The sequence below is a fragment of the Vigna radiata genome, unplaced genomic scaffold, assembly GCF_000741045.1.
Source record: "Vigna radiata var. radiata cultivar VC1973A unplaced genomic scaffold, Vradiata_ver6 scaffold_285, whole genome shotgun sequence".
Lineage (NCBI taxonomy): Eukaryota > Viridiplantae > Streptophyta > Magnoliopsida > Fabales > Fabaceae > Vigna > Vigna radiata.
Genome location: NW_014542216.1, coordinates 28,326 through 48,213, shown reverse-complemented (window position 1 = coordinate 48,213; position 19,888 = coordinate 28,326). Strand labels below are relative to the sequence as shown.

General features: G+C 33.8%; 3 protein-coding genes across 3 annotated transcripts; 1 reads left to right on the top strand and 2 right to left on the bottom strand.

Moving 5' to 3' along the window:
• The first annotated feature begins 7,984 nt into the window (after positions 1-7,984).
• On the top strand, positions 7,985-11,702 carry LOC106779417 (pentatricopeptide repeat-containing protein At2g15820, chloroplastic). Its single transcript, XM_014667515.2, has 2 exons — positions 7,985-8,541; positions 9,527-11,702. The coding sequence occupies exons 1-2, from the start codon at positions 8,083-8,085 to the stop codon at positions 11,354-11,356; spliced, it is 2,289 nt and encodes a 762-aa protein (XP_014523001.1). The 5' UTR covers positions 7,985-8,082; the 3' UTR covers positions 11,357-11,702.
• A 2,057-nt stretch (positions 11,703-13,759) lies between these two features.
• Positions 13,760-14,080, bottom strand: LOC106779399 (calmodulin-like protein 3). Its single transcript, XM_014667497.1, has one exon. It carries the CDS (start codon positions 14,078-14,080, stop codon positions 13,760-13,762), a length of 321 nt encoding a protein of 106 aa, XP_014522983.1.
• Positions 14,081-18,960: 4,880 nt separating this feature from the next.
• Positions 18,961-19,632, bottom strand: LOC106779398 (protein FREE1-like). The gene has a single exon (XM_014667495.1). It carries the CDS (start codon positions 19,630-19,632, stop codon positions 18,961-18,963), a length of 672 nt encoding a protein of 223 aa, XP_014522981.1.
• Between the last annotated feature and the right edge of the window lie 256 nt (positions 19,633-19,888).

The following is a 19,888-nucleotide window of genomic DNA, read 5'->3' as shown; positions in this document are numbered from 1 at the left end:
GGTTGAATTTATTGTGAATAATCTAGAAAGGTCTTGCATTTGATTGAGAATGTACTTTGATTAACTGCATGATCACCCTCAAATTAATTAAGAATGTACTTTAATTAATTTGAAACTTAAACAATAATCAATTGAACAATGATCTGTGAATAACCAATGATGAATCTATTTTGGAAAAGCAGTGGAATTAGCCCGTTTCTTCATAATTGTTTTAAGTTTTCTATTTGTTTTACAACAACCTTTAAATATCCTCACTTTTGCTCTTAAGCATTGCATAACATTCATAAGTTTCAGATATTCGAAAGNAATTCCGTGTTCGTTGGGAGACGACTTAGGGTTACTTTAGCCCTATCTATTTTCTTGAATACTACTAGGCAATACTGAAGTTGCCTTGAAAAGTAGTATTAATTTGATAGCTTCAACGACAGCTTATCAACATGTCAAAGACATCTCCATTAAAAACATGTTGACACTTAATTCATACTCTCTTCACACCAAGAAGTGATTATTGCAAAATAGAAAAAACATATAAAAGAAAAGAAGGCAGAGTAAGCTAATATTCAAAAGAAAATTTTATAAAACAATGAGTGCATATTTATGTCTATATTTATGTTTTAAAATTCAAAATTTTGATGAGATCCTTATATTTAAATGGTTGATTTTAAGTGAATTTGTAACAATTGTATTTATGGGAATTAAAGACGCTTAAAATGTGATTTTTAGTTGCATAAATTATATTGGATATTGTAATGTTTATTTGTGTAGTTGAAGTTAGAATTTTATTCATTTAAAGTGTAAAATTAAATGTCCAAGATACAAAATAGGCCTAAAATCAAATTTTGTTTGGAGAAGAATACACAAATAGGCCAAACTGTCAGCACTTTTCCTACATCCATATATTTTCCTTGCACGAAGTACTTCAAAGAGCTACTCAAGAAGTTCAAGTTGGAAGAGGCAAAGAAGATGAAAACTCTTGTGCATCCACCAAGTACCTTAGGAGTAGATGAAAGCTCTGCTAATGTGGACAACACCATCCATCGACAAATGATATGTTCATTTTTATATCTTATTATGTCTAGAGCTAATATAATGTTTAACGTTTTCTTGTGTACTATATTTCAATATGATCTTAAAGAAACTCACATGACTATTGTCAAACACATTTTTCATTATCTTATTGGAATAACTAATCTTGGTCTTTGTTTCAAGAGGAGAGAAAAATATAGATTGTAAGGTTATTATGATGCAGACTATGCAAGAGATAGGATTGAGAGAAAAAGTACTAGCGGAGGCTGCCACTTCATAGGAGGAAATCTTGTCTCATGGATGAGCAAGAAACAGGGGACGATTGCACTATGAACAACAGAAGCAAAATACATATCACTTTCCAGTTGTTACTCTCAAATTCTATGAATCAAAAATCACCTTGAAGACTACAACGTTTACAAGAGTATGATCCCTATCTTTTGTGATAGTAAAGTAGCTCTTAGCTTGTCTAAGAATCCCATTCTCCATTCACGAGGTAAACACATTGAAACAAAGCATCACTTTATTTGTGATTATGTTTAAACGGAAGTAATTGATTTACAACATGTAAATGCTAACGTTCAACTCACATATATTTTCACTAAATCCTTGGTTAAAGAAAGATTTGGAAAAATGAAAAACCTTTTAGGCATGAGACATATTGGGTAAATGGTTTAATTCAATGCGTATCATACATGTCATATAGAATTAAGAACCAAACATTAGAAGACACATCGTCTAAAGATGTCATATTCGATTATATGGTTCAAGACAAATCATCTAAGAGACACATCATATAGCATGCATCATTGTGTTTAATGCTGAGCCAAATTCTGATAAAGCATTGTCTAGGTTAAAAAGGCATTTCAAATCACGCTAGCTAAGTGTAACCATACGACGTGCATGCTAAGCCAAATTCTGATAAAGCATCTTCCTTAAAAGTTTTATGAAGTTGTCGTTTGGAATTCGAGTTCTGAAGCCATGCCAAAACCTCTTAACTTATCCAATACTCTCCCTAGAACTACCTTAAAACATCTTAACTCAAAGCAAACCCCTCCATCCACCTCAGACACTTAACCACCACCACCATCTTGGTCATGATGTCCCTTCTCTAACCTTTTTTATATTTATCAAATAAGGGGGAGAAAGTATGTTAAACATTATTAGGTTGTCTAACTCAAAGGGAGTTAAGGGGAATACCTAATGTTTTGAAAGGATTTTGAAAATATTAAATATATTTTCTTTAAAAATGATCTTATCATATTGTCTATGCATTTTTCATATCATATGCTCTAATATTATTTATGCATTTGCCTTGGCATATATGCTCTGATACACATAAATATTGCTCAAATGATTCATGACATATGTTGCTCTAGTATACATAATTCATAAAATTTCTTTGATATGAATATGCATTACATAAATGATTGATGACTTATGGAAGTCATATATCATTCATATCTTATGTGAATAATCTGATCTAATACTTTTTTATCCGAGTTTATGACTACTAACTTGCTATAAATCATATCTAATCTTGCTCGTATTGTTCATGGCTATGACACTTAAAATGATTAGACTTAAATAACTTTAATATGTAAAACATTAAAATCTAAAAAGCTCTAATACATAAAATGTCACAAGATATTGCTTGGATGTATTCTTCATATAGCTATAAACACTATGAAATGTCGTTTAAGACCTATTTCTATGAGCTTTGATACAAAATTTACAAGATATCATTTAAACATATGTTTATAGCTCTTATATATGAAAGTTGTGAGATATCACTGAAATTGAATCATTATAGCACTGATATGTAAACGATATAAGATATCTCCTAGACTTGTCTTTGAATTAATATCATTGAGATACAAATTTTTTGAAACATATCGTCTAAACTCATTTGTTTTGATATCTTGAAAATGCATGAGTAAATGATTTATAAAGATAAAAATTATGTTTCAAATAGTTATATCGAAATATATTCAAAACACTCAAACTTTGATCTATATTGCTGAAATTTTGTCAAAACCCTCATAATCATATTTCATTTAGCATGAGTATCTATTAAACATCAAGAAGGGAGAGGATTGTTAAGAAAAAATTGTCTAAAGAGAATAAATTGTCTAGCATATCAGAGTTTTGAAGTTTAACAAACATCATTCAACGAAATATCATTTAAAGATGAATAGCGTCTAAACATTGTGCACATAAGAACATTTTTACTAAACGCTTATAAGATAGACCATGACGTGTCAAGTATAAAATATTAAATAGCATTTGACAAAAGTGCATCTAGTAAAAGAAGCCATAAAAACTATCTCTTATCAATTGTCACGACATGAAAAAGCTCAGACTTACACTAAACGCTTATCATATGAAACATGCTTCAACACTATTTTAATGTATAGATCATTAAATGCATGTATGTATTGTACCTTGTCTGCTATGCTTTTTCTTCTTTATCTGTGCATATATTGATAACACCAAGATATACTTAAAAGCATTGCACAAGGATCAGAAAGACGTTGTGAGATAGGAAGACATTCTTAGAATGTTTCCTAATGCCTTATGTCCTACCATAGTCCTACAAACTCTAACTGCGAAAGCAATGCTACTCTTTCCAAGGCACATAAAAGTACATATCTTCATAAGAGAAGCCACCTAATCTCAACTGAGTCAACTATCTCCAAGTAACGGTCCTCTCTCAAAGAAAGTTATAAAAGAAGGATTCGCACAAGAGAATACAAGAACTTTTTTTATCATTATATCGTTACGTTGTTATTCTCTCATAAGCTTAAATTGTCTAAGTTTGTTCATAAAACAAAAGAAAAACCTTCATAAGTTCTCATATTTCTCTGTATTGTATTTATCCTCTCACTAAGAGTTATCAGAATCTGTACTTTTAAACCAACACTGGTTGTGGTTAGGAATTCTAAAGAGAATCAAAACACTTGTATTATTTACTAGGCAATTGACTAGGGTTGATACCAGAAGTGGTTAAAATACTTGGATACTAGGAGTGGTTAAACTCATACTAGTGTGGATTGACTAGGGAGACCAAGAGCAGTTAGAATTCTCAATGTATACCAGGAGTGGTTTGTACTCAATTGTAATATTGGATAAGATTAGTGGAACCTCTCAAGAGTTCTTGAGGAAGACTAGACATAGCTCGGGATTAAGTGAACTAGTATAAAATACTTTTGTTATTCACTCAACAAGTAGTGCTTAAAAGTACTATTGCCCATTGACCAGATAACTTGCCCAAGGAGATCATCACTAGATCTAACAAACTTAATATATCACAAAAGTCGTCTATCACCCAACCATTGTCAAGTTAGTGGTTCTCTAACTTTAGTCGCTCCTAGTGAGATTATTTTCGCCTAATGACTAAGTCAGTAGCCCTTTGACTTTGAGCTCGCCCAACTATCATATTCTCACCCACCGATAACCAAGTTAGTAGCTCTTTGACTTTAATCTTGCCTAGCAAGTCTGCATAATTCTACATAACAACCAACCATCAGATCATACACAATTTAATAACTTAATTTACTTCAAATACAATTTAAACAACTCATCATATCAAAATTCCACTCATATCATCGCTAAAGATAATCCAAACTCTCTAACTCAACTCAACAAGTCATATTTCATCAGATAATTCAATTACTTAAATCAATTATCATACAAGCATACAATTGACAATTATAACTTGCTTATAATTGAAAATCAATTTAACTAGCTTTCCTTGCTAACAGATGACCAAATCGCTCTAGATGTCATAAAGTATGATCAAGGCACACCTTTAAAACCACCGTTCAGTTGAGTCTTATAGTAGACTCAAGCTTCACATGCAAGCTGAAATGCTCACATGCATAGAAAAAGAAAAATGCATAAACAAATGAAAAAAAAATAAAAGCCAATTTACTCTTTTGCAGAAATTGATTGGATAGAGTTAAAGATCTTACCTCAAAGATTACTCATGTGATCTTTGATCTTCAAAAAGAAGGTAAGAATTTCTAAAACAAGGATAAAAAACTTAAAAAAAAATTTAAAAGATAATATGATTTTAAATAATAAAACTAATTTATAAAATTTTTATTTATACTTTAAACTTTTAATATCAAAATAATCAAATCTGATTATTTAAAGCTCAAAAAATCTACAACACAAATTCAAAATGTTTACCATAACACCCAATTTATTATAAAATAGATTATTATAAAATAAAAGTTTAATACCTATTTTGGTTCCTAGGTTTAGTCGGTTTGTTTAAAGTGGTCCTACCTTTTTTCAGATGTTCACAATTGTCCCATATTTTGTAAAAACGGTTCAAGTTGGTCTTTTTTGCTTGCGGCATTAAAATTGCTAACGATGTAATTGTCCCCTGGCCAAAAGTGAATGACTTGTCCAGTTATTAATTGCGTGACAAGCTCAACCAATGGGGGACTGCCACGTGGCAGTCCTCCTTCTCACCCAAATTAGGGTTTCGCACAATTGCAGAATGATGCTTATGACGTGAATAACACTCTCTCCTTCTCGAACTAGGGTTTTTGACCCTCATTTGTGTTTCTTCTGCGATGAAGAAGATTGTTGAGATTATTGATAAGGGGAGCACGGGTTTAGCTAAACCTTACAATCTCATAGTGCTTATGGTTTTTGATGATGACAACACATTATTAATAACACATGTACTAATATGTATTACATGTTCATTACTTTCATGTGCATGAATTCTTGAAGAACATGATTGTGTTAATTCAGTCTATGTGTACATACTCATTGCTTTCTACATGAGATATCATCTAAGATTGCATAACATATGTTTTAGAAAAGAAAACCACATGCATTTTGGTTGAACTTTTATTGTGTGGCAAAACTGCAAGTTTTAAGTCAACTTCATTATGAAGCAAGTCAATTAAAACTCATGACCTTACACAGATTTTCAAAAACAATGTTGTGAGTACTTTTGCAAAGAAAGATTTTCAAAACTACAATGAAGTGACAAAGTCAACTGTATGCACAAGGTACTTGACTAAATTATGTTTTGAATTTTTGTTGATGCTTGTGAACTATAACGACTATTTTTGTTTCTTTGACCAAGCATTAATTGTTAGTCAACTGAATTAAATGTGCAATCAATTTAGTTGGTTTGAATGCTACTAATTGTTATAACTGTCATAATTGTCTGACTACAGTTGACTGTATAGTAGCGTAGTCAACTTTGGGAGCGTCTGTTTAATAGAAAACTATATATAGATGTGATTCTGTATTCTATAGAGACTTTGGTAATTCTAACATTTTTATTGAATTGTTTCATATCTTGATCTCTGCTAGAAAGTGAAAAGCTCCAAGAACTCATCAAGAAGACCGTGGTGATCATTCTTTGAAGAGTTGCTTGACGAGTAAGTATTGGTGTGCGCTTAAGACTGCTTGATAATTTTGCACTGAAGGTGTTTTCTTACGTGATCAAATACTTCTCTCAATCTTGTGAAGATTGTGGCTGCCCTATTGTGATTACAGGAAGAGGACGTGCTGCGTTCTGGGAAACTTTGAGGATTGTTCAAAGTTGTCAAAGACTGCAGGAGAGGGGATATCTCGCTGTTGTTCTTTGGGTGTTGTATGCCTATATTTTGGTTAGAGGGTTATATTTTGACGTGGAGGTCTCTATATAAACCTTGTTGTAAGAACCTTGATCATTATAGTGCATTTGCTTCCGGGTACAAGAAGGACATTGAATGTAGGCAGTTTGGCCAAACCAGTATAAAAACTGTGTTTGAATCTTCTATCCCTTAACTCTTTAAATTTCAAGTCGACTTTATATTTTTCACAGTCAGCTATTTTCCACTGCACTTGATTTATCTTTTTCTTTGAGTCTCAAGAAACTTTTGAAAGTTCTTATTTTTACGAAAAAGATTTTGAAAATACTCTGATTTTTTATTTTCACCAATTCACCCCCCTCTTGGTGTTGAAACTAAGTCATTCTATTTCCAACAAAGATGATGTTGTGAAGAAGGAGATTTGTATTGGCCATGATGGTTCGCGAGAATGCGATTTGGGTTCTTCGAGTTCGTGGAGAAGATGAAGATGGAGGAGAAGTGCTTGCGGTGCGTGAAGGTGATAGAGGAGATGAACTCGCCGTTACGGCACAATTTAGGTTAAGGCTCTTGAATGTTGACCGTGGAGGATCTAATTATGCGATTTGGTTTTTGGGCTTTTCTGATGCAGGTTTTGAATCGAGGAAGAAGTAACTCGCAATTAGGGTTCGAAGGGGGTGAATCGCGATTCTGGTTTGGAATTTTTCTACAGACACCATCGCGATTGAACGAGCATGGTTGTGGTGGAGGCGAGGCGCGATTAAGGGTTTAATGCATTTATGATTTTGTGCAGGTCGCCATAGTTGTTGAAGGTGCATAATGAAGGTGGATGATGCTTTTGGAATTTGGAATGAAGATGGTGCGATGTTTGCGCATGGAGGTTAATGGCGTGGTGGCTATGGAGGTTTGATTGCGCGAGAAGATGAACCTGTGGTGGTGTTAATGGCGGCATGATGGCCCTGTGGTGGCACTTTACACGAACCCTAACCGTTTCCACATATATTGTCTAAGTCAATTGATCTTAGCATGCCACACAATCAATAATTAGACAACTCATCCAGTTTTTGTCAGAGAATAATTACACCGTTAACGTTTTTAACATCGTAAACAAAATGAACCAACTTGAACAATTTTTACAAAATATATGACAACTTTGAACATATAAAAAAAGTATGACCACTTTGAATAAACCTATTAAATCTATAACCAAAATAGTAATTATACTTAAACTAAATTAAAAAACACAATAAAAAAGATAATAATTTATAATTGGTCTTGGCACCCTCCCACCAAATATACAAAAACTCATCTCAACCTAAAGAGAATCTCTTAAATCATTTAATATATTAAAATAGGAAATTATATCATAAATTTGGTTTGTAACAATTTTTTGTCAGCTGCATGAAGAAGAAGGTGAGACAGATTCTAGCAACAAAGCAGAGTGTAACCAAACATGCCCTTCCCTCAAACCCTAGCCCTATCTATCTTCTCCACCCCTAACCTTACCCCTCACTTCACAACTTCCTCCATGCGTTCTTCCTTGCGCTTTCTCACCTTCTCTCTTTCGCATCACCTCACCCGCCCTTTCCTCTCCTCGCCGCGGCTTCCACAGTTGCGGCTGCCACAGTTGCGGCGTCTTGCTGTAACGGCACCGGAACAAGAGGCTCTGCGGTCGGCAGAACTGGAGTCGAGGCGGCTGCGGGGCCCGGAAGTGGAGGTGGGGGAACTGAGCGCGGTGCCAGAGGAGTGGCGAAGGGCGAGAGTGGCGTGGCTGTGCAAGGAGCTGCCAGCGCACAAGGCAGGGATGCTGGTTAAAATACTGAACGCGCAGAGGAAGTGGATGACGCAGGAAGATGCCGCCTACATTATCGTCCACTGCTTGCGTATTCGGGAGAACGAGACCGCCTTCAAGGTCTTCCTCTTCTTTTCTTCTCTCATGACCATGACCATGACTTCAGAGTTGATTTGTAGTTTGCAATTTCCTTTATAACTTTGCGGAATAATCTTGAGGAATAAACCTGTTGTGAGAGGCTTAATTGCTGAACCTTTGAAAAAATTATTACTGTTATTTATTTATAGAAGATGTTTTTTCTCGTAGGCGAATGAATTACAGTATATTGAAAAGTTAGTTATTGGCTTCTGACAGGAGAGATACTGTTTCAAACAAAAAATAAATAAATAAAGTGGGAATTTTAATGTAGTATTTGTATTTTGAGGGAGTGATGATGAAATTGAAAATTAAGTTGTAAGGATTGATGAGAACCGTACGCATTAAACTGGATGGGTGTAGTTTATATGTGTGAAACATTTCGACACTTACATCTAAGGAATTCAAGTTGTTGTTATATTATATCAATGGAGCATATAAATTCAATTCATTACCAATTTGCTATTTTATGTTTGCGTCAAATGGTTTTAGTGAATATGAAGGAAGGGAAAGGCAGTATTGAGAGAACAGAGTAAATTATTTGATATTGAAAATTTTGATTTTGAAATTTATGAAATTGATGCCTAGATGTAATGGTGCTTTGAGAGTGGGTGTTGACCATAATTTAGCATAACTTGGGGAATGCTTTTTGTGGTTATTGGTTGATTATCAGTAAGAGGTGGTGTGCCTAGATTTCTGATGCTTCATTTGCTGAGCCATAAGCATGAAAACCCATTGCGTTCATGTTGACTTTGGAAATGTTTTGTACCTGGAATATTATTTTATCAAATTAAATCTATCTTTCCTTCATGTGAATTGATTGTTTATTCTTTATTTCTTTTACTGATTGGAATTGGTATTCTGCTATAAATTGTTATTTGGTTTATTACTTGACCAAAACATTTTACAAAATCTCATCATAAGCTGTTATGTTTGTTCACAAGTTTGATTATTTTTTCCCCTCATAAAGGTATACAAGTGGATGATGCAACGAAATTGGTATCGGTTTGATTTTGCTCTTGCTACCAAGCTAGCAGATTATTTGGGTAAAGAACGAAAGTTTTCAAAGTGCCGTGAAGTATTTGATGATATTATCAATCAAGGCCGCGTTCCTAGTGAGTCAACATTCCATATATTAGTCGTTGCATATCTTAGTGCTCCTGTTCAAGGCTGTTTAGATGAAGCATGCGGCATTTATAATCGTATGATTCAGTTGGGTGGTTACCAGCCCCGTCTTAGCTTACATAATTCCCTTTTCAAGGCTATTGTAAGCAATCCAGGGATCTTGTCAAAACATTACCTTAAGCAAGCTGAGTATATATTTCATCATATGGTTACAACTAGACTTGATGTGCAGAAAGATATTTATGCGGGCCTAATTTGGCTGCACAGCTATCAGGATTCCATAGATAAAGAAAGGATAGCAGAATTGAGGGAGGCAATGCAATGTGCTGGATATGAGGAGGATAGAGAGGTGCTACTATCAATCTTGAGGATATGTGCAAGGGAAGGAGAGGTAGAGGAAGCTGAGAAAACTTGGGTCAAACTTCTTAAGTTTGAAAGTGATCCCCCAGCTTTGGCTTTTGTGTATAGAATGGAAGCATACTCAAAAGTTGGCATGCCTATGAAGTCATTGGATATATTTAGGGAAATGCAGTCAAAACTCGGTAAAGCAGATGTTGCGGCATATAATCAAATAATAGAGATATTATGCAAAGCACAAGAATCAGAATTGGCAGAGTCGATAATGGCAGATTTTGTCAAGAGTGGTCTGAAGCCCCTTACGCCATCATATGTGCATTTACTAAGCATGTACTACAATTTGGAGTTATATGATAAATTAGAAGAGGCGTTATCCCAGTGCCTGGAAAAATGTCGTCCTAACTGTGCTATATACACTATATATTTGGATTATTTGGTGAAAATTGGTAATATTGACAAGGCTCAGGATATATTTAACCGAATGAACAGTGATGCCTTTATTGGCGTTAATGCTCGATCATGTAACACCATCTTAAGTGGATACCTTTCATCAGGAAATCACATGAAAGCTGAGAAGATCTACGATTTTATGTGTCTAAAAAAGTATGAAATTGAATCCCCATTAATGGAAAAGCTTGATTATATCCTTAGCTTGAAAAGGAAAGTTGTTAAAAGACCAATAAACCTGAAGTTGAGAAAAGAGCAGAGAGAAATCTTGATTGGGTTGCTTTTAGGTGGTTTGCGGATTGATTCTGATGATCCAAAAAGGAATCACATTATTCGCTTTGATTTTGATGGCAATTCAAACAGTCATTATGTCCTCAAGAGTCATATATATCGCCAGTTTTATGAGTGGCTGCATCCTTCTTGTAAGCCAAGTGATGACAATGAGAATGTACCAGATAAGTTTTGTACCATTGTAAGCTCTCATTTTGGCTTTTATGCAGATCAGTTTTGGGCAAATGGTGAACCTACCATTCCAAAACTAATCCATAGGTGGATGTCACCATGTGTTCTGGCATACTGGTACATGTATGGTGGGCATCGGAATTCATCAGGGGATATTTTTCTGAAAATCAAGGGAAGCCAGGAAGGTGTAGAGAACATTGTCAAAAAGTTTAAAGCCATGTCCATGGATTGTAAAGTCAAGAGGAAAGGAAGGGTATTTTGGATTGGTATTTTGGGAAGCAATTCAAGCTGGTTCTGGAAATTGGTTGAGCCATATATGATTGAAGATAGAGATTTTCCTGAAGTAGGTGATGAAACGGAGAAACATGATGCAATGGCAGCTGAAGAAATTAAATTCAATAGTGATTAAGGTGAATAAAAAAATGATGATACTACATCGTCGTGTTTTGGCGAAGGTTTTTGAGGAGCTTTCCTTCAACCAAATTTTTTTTTTATTGAAGTCATGATTGCTAGGGTTACAAAATGAAGGCTTTCATGAATATTTTGGTATTTGTTCTTTATAATATTGTAGCTGTATAGAAGGTTACAGAGTAAGTGACTATCTGCCAAAGGATTTGGAAATTGTCACAGTTCATATTAGTTTTGTTTAGTATGGTTATGGCAGTAATAGAAATGTTCATAATACATCTCAATATTGTAAATGGTAACTGCAAACTAACTGCATGAGTGATGATGTTCCTCTGTTTATTTTGTTATATGCAATGTTGGTTGACTTTGTTTCAGGCTTAAAATAAAGTGCTTTAAAAGAGTAATTATTAGTAAGTGAGACTTATAATGACAAAAATGATTTGTTTCGCTGTAATTATAGAAATAACTTTTTAACCAAACAGTAGCAATGTATTAACCAGTGGATTGAATTTTTAATTTTAGTCAAACTAATTGAATTATTATGAAATCTAAGTCCATATATAAAAAAAATGATTTGGATTTTGTAAATCTAAATCTAAATAAATGGGTTAAATTTTAAATAGAAATATATATTTCAGAAATAGCTTGAATGTTTATAAATTATTTTGATACCGAATTTAAATTTAATATACTTTAAAATTTAATTGTATAATGAAAAATTATTGAAATTTTTAATATTTAATAAAAGGGGTTTGCCGTGTACGCTGTTTTCTCAAGTTGTCGGGTTTTAGTAAATATCCTTATATATTATGGATCATAAGTTTTAAGTTTAAGGGTATTTTAATATTTTTCATTCTTAAAACTTAAAAAAAAATAAAATCCCAAACCTTTACTCACCCCTCTCATTCATCTCAACCCTTTTTCTTTAATCTCTTTCACTCCAAACTTTTCTCTGTCATCCCAACTGTAGTTCTAATTGAAAAAATAAAAAACATTTGTCTAATCCTAATCCACTTTCCTCATTTATCCAATTTGTTTCTCTTTCATCTCTATACTCTCCCTCACCCACACATAACAACCTACGACACCGCAAACAAGTCTAATGTTAAAAAACAACAAATACATAAACTATTCTTTGAAGTATCTCGATTCTAGCACATCCTTACAGAAAAAGGAGTGTTGTAAGATTATTCATTGTATCTTAATATGTTTATTTGTTATTAATTTTGTATTACATGAAATTACTTATTTCAATTTCATGTAAACTACTCACACTAAATGATAAAAAAAAATGAACGTCATTCAACATAATTATCGTAGCCAGAAATGCACTCTTCATACATGGACCAGAATAATCCATCTGGAGTGGCACTAGTGGCAACCATGTTATGCTGCTTGCAATAAGAAGAAGATTTTGCTATGTGTTGAATTATGCATAAACTTTATATCATTTTTTTTTAATTTTAATATTTATCATTAAAAAAAGGTTTAAACCCTCCCTTGGTCCTAATATTTGTATGAAATCTCAGTTTGGTCCTCAAGTTTTGAACTGTCTCAATTGGGTCATAATTTTTGTAAAAATACACACATTTTACCCCAATCGTTAATTGGTCTCAAACGACGTTAAATTTAGCTGATGTCGTGCAGACTTAAAATGTTGATATTATATAACGTGGAAATTTTTTTAGGTCAAAAAATTTATGACATGACACAAAATTTAATTGAAAATGTTAAGGAATTGGAATCCTCCATCGTCTTCATCACCCTCCACCGTCAATTCTGGATTGGGATTCCGTCCTAAGGCGGTGGCTCCATCAAATTCTGCCACCAGCCAGAATTTGTATCTAAACCCACAACAACGATTTTACTCTTGTGAATTAAATTTATAAATTAACTGGACCAACAATTACAAACAAAGATGCAAAATCAAAGGGCCAAAAAATAAAAAAGAACCCTCCTTCAATAAAATCAAGCATCAACCCTGAAATACTGAAAAGGATCAGATAACTTTGCGGACGAAGGAAATGCCCAAAAAATCCTGGACGCTTGCCTCTTCCAAAACAATAAAAACAATGACATGCATGGTAAATAGGAGGCACGAGCTTAGATTACACACCTAGAAGAAGACGAATGAGATGGGATTGGTTTAAATCTTATACCCTCCCATGATTAAAAAAGAAAAAACCCTATCACAGATGTTGATGCTCTGGACTAATCTTCAGGAGACACACATGTATATATAACAAAAGTACCTAACATTTGAAGATTAATCCTAAATCATGTAACAATGTCTCCCCAAATTTATTTACAACATGGGAATTGAAGAATGGAACAATGACTTCTCGAACGTGGAAACCAGCTTCCAGAAAAACGGACCCGAAACACAAAAGCAGACAGAGAAAAATCAAGTGAGAGCACTAAAGCCACCCCTTTTCATCATTTGCTTGAACTCTTTGTAATCGACCATCCCATCTCCATCGACGTCCACCTTCATGATCATCTTCTTGCAATCCTTCACCATTCTTCCCTGTTTCAACCCGAGCGAAGACAAAACGGTCCTCAACTCTTCCGCGGTGATGAAGTCGTCGTCGTTTTGATCAAACACGTTGAAGGCCTCTCTCATGTCGTCCTCCTCGTCACGCTCATCCATGATCGTCTGGTAGAGCTCCCCAAACTCGTCGATTTCCACACACCCATCTCTGTTAACGTCTATTCTCTCGATCATCACAATCAGCTCCTTTTGCGTGATTCCCAATCTCTAATCTTTGTCGAGGTGGAAGGTGCGAATGGTGGATTCTTCCAAGTGGGCGAAGGGGGAGGAGGCGAGGGACCGATGACCGGCGAAGGGGGAGGAGGCGAGGGACCGATGATCGGCGAAGGGGGAGGAGATCTGGAGCTCATGAGCTTCCAAGTGGGCATGGGCATACTGGATCCGCCCCACTTCTCTAGTTTCTTATCATATCAAACGATGAAAGTTTTGCAATTACATTTCTGGGCAAAGTAAGCATGGCTAAGCTTTTCCTCCTCCGATTTGGGAACTATTCAAATAGATTAAATTTTTAGGGTTCTTGGTTTCGTCGAATTAGGGTTCAATTTTGCTATGTAATAATTTTTTAAGTTAAATAAAAATTCCACCTAATCAAATAATACACATCAGCGTAAACACGTCAACACCAATTAACGTCGTCTAAGACCAGTTAACGGTTGGAGTAAAATGTGTGCATTTTTATAAAAATTATGACCTAATTGAGACAGTTCAAAACTTGAGGACCAAACTGAGATTTTCATAAAAATATTAGGACCAAGGGAGGGTTTAAACCTTAAAAAAAAAAAGTCATGTATACACATCAATAAATAGACTCAATGTATACTGTGATAAAAATATAATGAAATATGGTGCAGGTGCGCAAATGATGCATGAAAATTCTGTGATTTGTGAATGTTTTATTTACCGTGACTTAATTTAAAAATGAAATTTAATAATAGTAAAAAGGGAAAATATATAACACAACCCTCCCATAAAAAATCTACATCAACATCATCAATTATTTTGTTATTAAAGTGAAAAACAAATGAGCTAACAAAGCAAGAACAACAAATTACGGTGTCGCGGGTTGTTGTGTGTGGGTGAGGGAGAGTACGGAGATGAGATGAAAATAAATTAGATAAGTGAGGAAGGTGGATTAGGGTTAGGCAAGTGTTTATGATTTTTTTCAATTGGGACTACAACAGGGATGACAAAGAACATGTTGGAGTGAAAGAGATGAAAAAGAAAGGATTGAGAGGAATGAGAGAGGTGAGTAAGGGTTTGAGGGGTTTCTTTTCTTTTTTTGTTAGTTTTGAGAATGAGAGAAAAGGTTGGACTGAGAGAGATGAAGGAGAAAAGGTTGAGAAGAATGAGAGAGGTGGGTAAAGGTTTGGGGATTCTTTTTTTTATTTTTTAGTTTTGAGAATGAAAATTATTAAAATATCCTTAATCTTAAAACCTAGAATCCATAATATATAAAGGTATTTTTGTCTATTAAAACCCGAATATATTTTTGTCTACTAAAATCCGGTACACATTACTAAAATGTACCAACTGAAAAAATTGATAAAATTTGCAATTAATTAATATTTTTAAAAATAAATTACTTTGAACGAATGACTTAGATAAGATGTTTCAGTTTTGATCTTTTACATTAATTAACCTTGTTATTTCTTTTCCACGATTGAATTATATATACCGTTTGAGTACCAGTTATTTTGAATGACTGATATTTATTTGGAATGACTGATTATATATATCGAATAACTTCGATTCAATGAGAAAGGGACATACAGAATTTCTTCTCATAAAATTTATAAAATTATTTAAGCTTTAATTAGTGTTTTGGTCTCACTATTTTGAAATTTATTTAATATAATTCTTTAATTTTCTATTTTCAATTTAATTTTTATTTTATTTAAAATGATATATATGATTCTTTTTCTATGTTAACATTATTTAAAAGATGATCATGTGTTAGTCTTGATTTATTTATTTCTTTTTTAGTTTTTTTTGTCTTGTTTTGTTTTATTTTATTTTCTTTTCGTTTTGTTTCTTTTTCCAAATACTCACTCTCTTCTGATTTTTTCTTTCAAAGCCTTTGTTCCTCGTCTCTTCGTGTCGATATATTTATTTCTCTTGATGTCGACGTGTTTCTTTCTCTTGCATTTTGCTTTTGATGAAGGTAAAGGCTCTAGTGACAAGGTTAATAAAGGTTGAGGAGCGAGCTAGTAAGATATGGAGGAGGTGAAGGAAGGAGATGGAAAGAAGGAGACAATATGTGTTTGGAGAAGAAAATGAAATGGAGGAAGAAGAAAAAGACTAAAACAAATATACTAACATATGGTTACCTTTCAAACTATATCTATTTGACCAAAAGTATATTGAATCCTTTTAGATATATAAGACTAAATTGAGAAAAAAAAAAGTTAAAAAATCATATTGAATAAACCCATAAATATTGATACCAAAATACTATTTAAGTCATTATTTAAGAATTTGTCTAATTGAAATCTTGTTGACAAAAACACTCCTTAGAAATAAAATCAAGCTAAGAAAAAAATTTACATAATCATTTTACTTGAAATTTATGGGAAACAGAAGAAACAAAAGAAAAGAGAGTTGAATTGTGGTTCAAAATCCTTTTAATACATTTTGGAGAGTATTGTCTCATAATAGATAGTTAAATGATAGTTTTTTATTTACATGAAGCGACTGATCAATATAAAAAGTCTACATGAACCTTTTGTGTCAATATGGTTAATGATTTCTATTGTGTTGAAAAGAAAAACAATTTACAAAGGTGCAACTTAAGGAATATGTACAAAACAATAAGATGTGTTCTCAAGCTTTTGAAACATGTATTCTTAAGAATAATAAAAAAACTGAATCTTAATGTCTTACATATAAAAGCCATGTTTAAAGCTAAAACATATGAAGAATATCATCTAATGAAAAGCTCGTCAAATTCTATATCTAAAACAACTTTTCATTCATAAGCTTCTAACATTTCTTGAACGTTATACTTGAATGATGCATTAATTACTGACAAGACGACGTGTGATAAGTTGTTTTGAATAAGTAATATAAATTAACCTCTATAAACGTTCGAAACATTTAATACGATTTAATGTATGTACTGTAAAGTGTTATTTTTCTTGTATACTTTGTCATTGTTATTTGTGCAGAACGAGGAATGCACAAAGGATTGATCAGAACATCTACACAAGTTGGATAAAGACATTGAGAGAAGTGAAGAACATTTTGGGAATTTTTTGCTTGAAGACTTCTGCTCTCATAAGCTATACAAGTTGTTCTTCAATATAAACTCTAATAAAAACAATTTACCTTTGTAGAAAAGACTAAAGTCTGACTTCCAACCTAAAAGATACCTACTCTCCTAAAACCAACTCAAAATCCCACGGTCATATCTCAAGAGAGCCTATATAAAGAAGATCAACTAAAGAGAAGAAGTTATTGAAGAAGATATGAAAAAGAAGTGAGAAATGAGAAAGAAAAAGGGAGAGTATGCCCGAGAAAGATCATAAAACATTAGCTTTACCCATATATCGTCTAATGATCTCAATCCAAAGAAAAATTACGAAAGCAAGCTCAAGAAAAGAAAAATATGAAGAAAAAACTATCATTGTATCTCGCTTTCCACTATATCTTGAAGCCTACAACGTCTGAAGCCTTAGAATGAAAGAAAGAGTGGAAGCAAAAAAGAAAATGAAGAAAAAAAAGAAAAGAGAAGAATAGAAGAGAACAAAGAAAACAAAAGAAGAAAAGAGAAAGAAGAAAAGAAAAGAGAGAAAAAACTACATGAGCCTATATCATCTAATGCTCAATTAGCATAATTATTTTCGTCTAACTTATAATTAAACAAATGCATATTGTCATAGTATATATGGATGGGTCAGACGTATTGGTGGAAGCAGAGAGGACAAAAGCCATGAATGAGTAAGATAGAGTGAAAACTTAAAACCTGAAAAAGGCTCAATCAATACAACTAGGCTAGATCCAGAGAGAGGAGGTCGCAACAAGTCCAATGAAGGTGGTCGATGTCGGAGACAACGACACATGTGCAACCCCGAGCAGTTAGAAAGTATGGCAGAAGCGAATTGCAATCCTGAAAGAATCTCTAGACTTTGATGGCAACAATCTCGACGACATTGTGGTCACTTGGTCGAGACGAGCAAAACTGTGGTTGTTGGTTGAAACTAATGTTCCGACAATGGTGACAACGACAACGGTGACAGAGGCGTAGGTAATGGCTTTAGCGACAACAACTATGGTTATAGTGGACAAAGACGACAAACATTTTTTAAAGAACCTTAGACTCTAAATACCATGTTAAATATAGTGAAAAACTATTTGTGGGATTAATCTCTATTATGTTGAATATACAAATAGGATATTCTATCTATAATAGAAGAAATATTGGTTAAGCCCAAAATAATAACAAACTATCTAAAGATAAAAATAATATATTTAACAACTATAAATTTATTTATTCACCAATAATTTTAACACAAAATTATATAAAACTAATTTTCTTTATTTTATTATCATTTTTTTCGAGTTTTACATTCACTAAATTTAAAGCATTACCATTTTTAAACTGTCATATTTTAGACTTTTAGAAAAATAATAAAGTGTAATTCTTTTTTATGAATATAAATTTATTTGAATGATAAAAAAAATAAATTTATAAAGTTTTAAAGAGTTTAAAATCAGTTATGTCTATTTGAAATTTCAATTTGGATAAATTTAGATATTTAAATGAAGGCTTAATACCTTTATTGGTCCTCTTATTTGTCAATTAATCTCATTTTGGTCCTCAAGTTTGCAACAGTCTCAATTTAGTCATAATTTTTGTAAAAATGCACAAATTGTACCCCATCCGTTAAGTATTAGCAAACGGTGTTAAGTGAAGTCCACGTATTGCGTTAATAATGTGGTGATGTATTTTTTTTTTAAACGTGGCCTGTTTTTATTAAAAGAATAATTAGTGATGTGGCATCAGAATTTGGATTTATCCTTAGGGTTCTTGAAACTTTTTCTCCTCTCGAATCACTCTACAATTCCATTCCTCCATCCCACTCTATTTCATAAGCATCGTGATCTTCCACCATGAATGACCCTTCCTTTTCAATCACCTTTTTCACTTCTTCCATGTATGGCGCGTAGTACGGGGGCATCAAAAGAATCCACCTTTTGATAGACCTCCCGTAATCATCAAACGACGCCCAAGTCGATGATTTCGGCGCCGTGCCACGCGCCCCATAGGGTTCTACTTTCCCTCCCTGATAAGCATACACCCCATCTCCGTAGCCATCATCGTTGCCTCCGGTGTAGCTGTAGGGAGCAGAGTTGTATAGGGAGGGAGTGGGATTCGGGTTGGGAGGAGCGTAATTGGGATGCGTTTGATGTTGATCGTATGGTGGGAAATAGGGCTGTTGTTGCGGTTGTTGGTATGAAGGGTTTGATTCGAAGGGCGAGTTGAAATTAGGGTTGGAGGAAGAGGGAGCAAAAGAAGGAGGAGCAGTGGGTGGAATAGGATCAGGATTTTGAGGGTAAGAAGGATGATAGTTGGTGTAATCGGAAGGTGTGTAATTGGGGGTGAAAGGAGGTGCAGAAGCGTAGAGGTTGTTGGGGTTGGGATCGGAAGGGTTGGGATTGGGGATGGGGTTTTGGGGATGAGAAAATTGATAATACGGAGGAACAGAGGTGAAATCTCCTTGTTGCATCATTAACTGCAGCTGGTTAAATTGGGATTAGGATTAGGGTTCTTGAGAAGTGTGAGGTAGAAGATCGCGATGATTGATTGAATTGATTGATTCTAAAGACTCTCTGAGAAGGGTTTGGAAAAGGAGAATAGAATATGTGAAGTGGTTCGAATGAATGCTGTAGAAGTAACTTGGGTGCTGCAATGACCTTCAGTGGGTTGAGGGAAAGAGAAAGAAAGGAATACTGTAAATAAAAAGTTTTGGACTTTAGCATACT